A 6,748-nucleotide genomic window follows, 5' to 3' on the forward strand; every position below is an offset into this window, starting at 1 on the left:
TTTTTTTTCTGTGAGTGGGGCTCCAACACCTTCTATGTCTCCACCTTCACCATGGCTTGTGGAAGCAAAATAAGTTGTGCAGTATGAGCAGAATTATATAGATTTTCAAAAGATGCGCATGCTCCAAAACTTAGCTTTGTTTGGCACAGAATCTAGGTCACCTTGTCTCACAATGCAGACTCTTATATAGGGTTTGCGAAGTCCAATCCAGAGAGTGCAAAAAAACCATTCATAAAACTGCATGCCAGTGTCTTAGTCTCTACCCCACCCACACATCCCACAGCTCCACCTATGCAATGAAGACCACAATCCTAAAAAAGCTATGCTTGTTATAAGTCCGATTGAACACCCTGGAAGTTACATCTAAGTAAACATGTGTAGGATTTTGATGTCAGACCACAGTTTGCTATATGCAGGAAGCAGGTGTACTGCAGAAGGGCAACTCCAAGGTGCACACTTGCACACTGATCGGATCCATCCAGTCCTTGATGTGAAAGGTAATATGGCCGCAGTCTCTAAAAACCGCCTGGTTAAAACTGTTTTGCAATTAATCCAAATGAGTGGCATTGCACCGGCATCGTTTTAACAACCAACCAATGAGGATAGGAAATGGATGCTGAGTGTTTGCTGCCCTACACCTCTCTAGGTATCTGCTCCTAATGGACGGGAGTTTTCTTCATGGTTATTATTCTCCACGCAGAACTCCCGAGGAGAAGGTTCTCTGTGCACGTAGGACAGTGCAGTGTGTTTTTATTTAATACTTTACAGATTTTTGGACCATGGTATGCTCCAAACTGAAAAGCAGTATTTTTGCTGACCTTGTTGGAAGGCTAATACTGTTTCTGGGAAGTAAACGAAACAGGCAGTTCTTTGTTGGCAAGAGCAGAGAGAGAGAGAGAGAGAGAGAGAGAGAGAGAGAGAGAGAGAGAGAGAGAGAGACTCTCCCCCCCCCTTCACAATGTCGTGACTAAGTCAAAAGTGTAATGTGGCTGGGCTTTGCTTCTGCAGACATGTGTTTTTCATCAGACAGCTCTGCATGACACTTGACGCTGGCCAGTTCGTAATGAACTATTCTGGGGGTGGGGTGGAGTACCTTTTCTATGGGGGCTAACCCACAACTGTACTTAGACTCTGCCGAGGCCAAAAGAATAAAAACTGCGCCAGCCATTTTAACAAATGCGTCATTGACGTTTTACACCTGTGCTGATGGGTGTCTCCTCCGCCTGTAGCCTCCGCTTTGCGTATATCCAGCAAATAAATCGCCCCTTTCCGCTGCCAAAGGACCATTCTTGCTAATAATTGTTAACCCTGCTCTGTGGTAAATTTGTACATGAAACTTACGAAGAATATAACAAGGGCCTGTGTGAGGCCTAGTTGGAAAGTAAGCGTAGCTGAGTTTCCCAGTGGACTGAAGAAAAATCATCTTGCTTCAGTTTACAGTGCAAAACGAAAACACAGATGGTCACAAATCACACGTTAATCCTGGGACTTAGAGAGGTCAAGGTTGTCTCGTGTGAAGGTGGTTGTGGCCTTGTGATCTCATTTGCGTGCCCTTACTGATGGGGCTGAATGCCTTTGAATGCTCAGGTTCATCTTACTTTTCCTTCCTCCGCTCCTCCATTGTCCAAGTAGGCTTTGAATCCTAAAGCTGGACTTTTTGCAATAAGGAAGGTGATGAGAAAACACACTGGAAAGGTTCCGTACATTGTGCCACCCTCCCTGCGAATCAATGGGAACGAATGCCTGATAAATAGCCAACGTTGTCTGACTTCCCCACAAGCTTTGTGTAAGCAAGTCAGAACGAATGCTAAATAAATAGCTTATCTGGAAGTGGCCCAAGTGAGGTCGCTTTCCAGCTGGTGCCAAATGAGATCACTTCCCTGTTTCTTTTCCTTGCTCATGAGTCAGGGGGCCAGGAAGGTCAGAGGCAGTTAATGCTTCTGAAAACCAGTTGCTGGAAGTCACAGGAAGGAAGGTGATTGCTGGTTTCCAACTGGCACCTGGTTAGCCACTGTGAGAACAGGATGCTGGACAAGATGGGCCACTGTGACTGGCCTGATCCTGCAGGATCTCCTGACGTTCTTAAAATACACTTGAAACTCATGGGCTTTTGAGCCCCTGTAAGTCTCAAGTTGGGTTTAAAGCCATCTGTGCTGCTTCATAGCCAGCAAGAAACAAGGGCAAAAATGTGGGCAGATTTGCTGAATGCACCAGACTTAGAAAAGGCAGCCTTCTTCCCGCATTATGAATGGTGGGTCCTGCCCTGAGGACGATTTCCACCTCGTAGCCTGCAGAAAGGCAAGGGGAGGACATTGGTAGCCAGCCAGCCAGCGAGATGCCCTCCATCATCTATTAACAATTTGCCGTGCCGGCTGTGGCTCATGGGAGTTGTAGTTCGACATCTGGAGAGCACCATGTTGGATATCCCTGCAGTACGCATATGGTGTCACACAGTGTGTATCTGGTCCATTTCATAATAAGGCACACATCTGTGGGTTGTGTGGAAATGTGGCCCTTTTTTAAAAAAGAAGGCTGTTCTCGCTGTATGAAGGCCTCAACTGGTCTCTGCTCCTTCCAGGTGGAATGATTATCAGAGGGAACACTCTGCTGTTCATTATTAGCAGCACTGCTTCAACCAATTGCTCCTGGGGCAATGTCTGAGCTGCTGCAAAAATAGGATACCCAGTGGTAAGGTAACTCATGAATGGTTGCTTTCGAGGGGTAATATTTGCATCTCATTTGTCCTCCGAAGGTGATCACGGTGGCTCATATCAGATGGTCTATCCGGGTTGCAGCTTAGCTTAAGAAACTGAATTGCACTGGGTAACTTCAGACCACTCTTGCGTCCCACACTTCTGTTACTGAAACCAGCCAGATATCCCACACTTTAAGCTAAATTTTAAAACCACGCCAAATCTTTCACAGTAGGCACGTAGAGAGGGATCTGCAGCTATTATAACTGATGGCTCTGATGGCTCTGGAAATTGACCAGTCTAAACTTACCTTTTAACACGAGTGGGTGGGGAATAGTAGGATACCTAAGGAATTGCTGACATTACTGAAAAGGAATCGGTATGGCATACCAGCAGTTTGTCAAACGCACCATTCTGCTATTCATGCAGTTTGCATGCTGTAATCGCAGATGGGCAGATTTTCACCGACTGCAACCCAAAGTAAACCTTGTAGAGGCTATTTGGAAGGGAAGGTGCTCTTTGTTCAGATGGTATAGACAAGTTTCTCGGGGGAAAGTTGGCAAGAGTCAGCCACAGAGCTTGTGTTGATTTTCCTTTCTTTTGCTTTGCTTCCTTTTCTTCCTTTGTTATTTATGAAAGCCCTATAGATTCCGAGTCACTTCCTCACTCCGAGTTCATTATTGTTTTACCCACTTTGATATGTCAACTGTAAGAGAGATTAAACAGAAGCATTGAAAAGTTGTCTAGCTTTCTCCTGGTATGGATGCCTATGTTTCCATTATCTGCTTTTTCTCCTTGAACCTCCTAACTCTTGCAATCTGTCCTCTGTTCTTTCTGCCTGTTCTGCTTACCACTACCACCCACCAAGCAAGCCCATCAGCCAGGTGTCTACAAACTCAGTTGCCTGGATTGCTCAGTTGGCTAGAGCGTGGTGCTGATAACACCAAGGTTGCAAGTTCAGTCCCTGTATGGGACAGCTGCATATTCCTGCATTGCAGGAGATTGGATTTAGATGGTCCTCAAGATCCCTTCCAACTCTGAAATTCTATGATTGCATTTTGCTGAAGACACACACCCCTACCTACAAGACTGTTGTTCTTATGTTGTGGTTGGATCTATGAGGCAGCTGAGCATGAAAGGGGAGCATGGAGGACCTCAGAAAGAGGGGCATTCCTGAGCTCTGAGAGCAAAATATGTTCAGTTGTTGTTGTTGTTGTTGTTGTTATTATTATTATTATTATTATTAAACTATTAAATTAGGAGTTCTTGGACATTGTGGATTTTTGACTTGGACATTGTTCGTCAGATTTAATTAACCACTTTGGGGGACTTTCAATTAAAAGACCGAGTCACTTACGGTAAGTTTGTGGTGATTGTAACACCCCACTGAAAACTTGTCAATGACTTTTAATATGGCTTTCACAAAGCGTTGGCTTTCAACGTGGTTTGAAGTCGCAGTTCAGTTATGAATCTGAATGGATAGCTCGGGGCAAATCCACTGGCACTGATCCACCAAGTTAAACCATGAAACTCGCTCCCACAGGAGGCAGCGATGGTCTCAGCAACTTGGAGGGCTTTAAAGGACAAATTCATGGAGCATAAGGCTATCAATAGTTACTTGCCACGATGGCTATCGTGGCATACAGTGATGCTTCCGAACATCAGTTTCTGGAAACCACAGGAGGAGAACTGTGCTCTTGAGGTCAGATCCTGCTCGCCATCCCACTGGCATCTGGGTGAGAACAGGATGCTGGGCTAGATGGGCTATTGGCCTGATCCAGGAGACCATTCTTCTGTTCCTATGTTCAGAACAATGCATGGGGAAGTATCACGCATACAGTAGTAAGGACCTGTCAGTGTCGTTCCAAAGCTGCAGATTTTAAAACAGCTGCATTGCTTTCCAGCGTGTTTCTGGGCCAAATTCAAAGTGTTAACACTGGTGTTTAAAAGCCTAGATTAGAAGGGAGGTGTATGCTGAGGACATGCCTCTTTGCCTTGGCCTGTAATTTATTTTGGACGGTTTTTAAAGCTGTAATTAATATTCTGTTGAAGGGCAGGTGCTAATAATAATAATAATAATAATAATAATAATAGTATACAAATAATTTTCTAAACTGTGTTTTCTCCTTAGTAATGAATCACCAGCACCAGCCGCAAATGACACCCAGTACAACTATATCCCAGCAGAACCACCCTACCCCAAACCCTCAAGCCGCCTTATTGAACATGCCGAATGCCTTGACTTCCCAGCAGCAGCAGCAACAGAAGCTGAGGCTTCAGAGGATCCAGATGGAACGAGAGAGGATTCGCATGCGCCAGGAGGAACTCATGCGTCAGGTATTGCTATGTTTTTAGGCACACCCTGTTAGTGCTGTCGGATCTTCGGAAGATTAAAGAGGTCTGAATTCTGCAGAGTTGGGTGAACACTTGCGTTCATGGAGTGTCCTGGCTTGGGTGTTCACTCCCTCACACAGTGAGGGAGCATGCAGACTTGTTCCTAGCTTCTCCAAATGGCGTATGAACAGACTCACAGGAAGGCAGGGGGCAGGATGTATATGGGGCACTAATATTCCCATGTGCTTTGCACCTATTGGTGGCTAGTGCCCACATGACCATCATATGGACAGCCTCCCTGTGACAAAGGCTACAAATACTCCCAAGGGCTAGTTCTTAAGTCTGTTTCAGCAGTTTGCGGCCAGCTGTGAAACTGATGTCATTTTGCATTTACAGATATCTTAGACTTAATGTTGTTAGCAATTATACACTGCCTGGAGACTTTCCTCATCATGTACTTGTTGCATAATTTTGGACTTCACTTATGATACAAGATTTGGATTTTATAATGCCTCACATCTGGTGCTTCCTTTACATGGCTTTAAGGAATTATTATTATTATTATTAACTAAACTTGTATATAGCCCTATACCCACAGGTCCTAGGGCGGTTCACAAGATAAAATCACGACATAAAAACACGAAATACACAAAGGAAGAAAGCATTCTGAACCAAAGAATGCTTTTCACAAACTGGGGAGCAGCTCCCTTTAGAAGATACTGTGTTTTGCCCCAAATATTAATCAGTTTCCCTAGATAACACAATTCACCACTTACTCCAAGGAGCAATGTGGGTAGGAATTAAATATAGTCCAGTTTTATGAAGGCAATTTCGGCACTGGGTGAAAGTTTTCTGCGTATGTTTTTCAGTGCTTTATTTTCCTGCAGTTGCGCAGGTCCATTTCTAAGAATGAACGGATGCCAACTGTAAATACACAGTATTAGATAAGCTTGGCAGTTTCAAAGTTTTTAGCTTTGCTTACTAAATACAAGCAAAATAATAAACATAAGAATTTAGATCGCTCTCTAGGGCAAGGGTAAAGAACTACATCTTCCAGCAACCTGCTAGCATGTCCAGTGCCTAACGATGATTGCAGTTGCAGTTCAGTAACATCTGGAGGGCCAAGCCAAATTATCCTAATTGGCATAGGCAAAACATTCTGGAAAATTTTTCCGATTCATTTTTTTTAAAATTGAAAACCCACATTGCTCCCTGCCCTCATAGCATACGCAGTTAAGCGAACTTGCAAAACACATCACACCAATTCCCCATGGTGGTCTGTCTACACTTTTTAAAAAAACCAGCTTAGGTTGCTATTCTGTGCTCATTTTCTTAGGAGCTCATCCTAATGAACTCGACAGGGTTTATTTCCGGGTAAATATGCATGGGACTGGGATGCAAAAGATCTAGAATGGGGGTGGGACTGGAATTCTCCTGCCTACAGTGTCCTTTTGCCTTTGGGATTTCTGCCTTAACCCCCTTTGGCTATTCCAGGGTAACATTTGTTTATACTGTATTTAGTAAGGCCGTATCGAATTTCTTGGCAGCAAAACAGAGGTATGGTTTCTATTTGTGCAGCGACACCAGTTGGCATGTCGCTTCTGGCGGGTTATTAACTCTCCGTCAGATGTACCAAGGATGCCACTGACCCTATCAGGACATATCAAAGCGTGGGCTGCAAAATCCCCCTCCCCCCTCCTCCGCACAGCCCCATCTTTTTT

General features: G+C 44.4%; 1 protein-coding gene across 1 annotated transcript in view; it reads left to right on the forward strand.

Moving 5' to 3' along the window:
* The window catches only part of WWTR1 (WW domain containing transcription regulator 1), a 91,418-nt gene that overhangs the window by 66,601 nt on the left and 18,069 nt on the right, over positions 1-6,748 (forward strand). Inside the window, exon 3 of the mRNA XM_083613502.1 lies at positions 4,825-5,030. Within this exon, the coding sequence (XP_083469628.1) occupies positions 4,825-5,030 (206 nt within the window). The remainder of the gene's footprint in view (positions 1-4,824; positions 5,031-6,748) is intronic.

The sequence above is a fragment of the Podarcis filfolensis genome (assembly GCF_964270895.1).
Source record: "Podarcis filfolensis genome assembly, chromosome: 5".
Lineage (NCBI taxonomy): Eukaryota > Metazoa > Chordata > Lepidosauria > Squamata > Lacertidae > Podarcis > Podarcis filfolensis.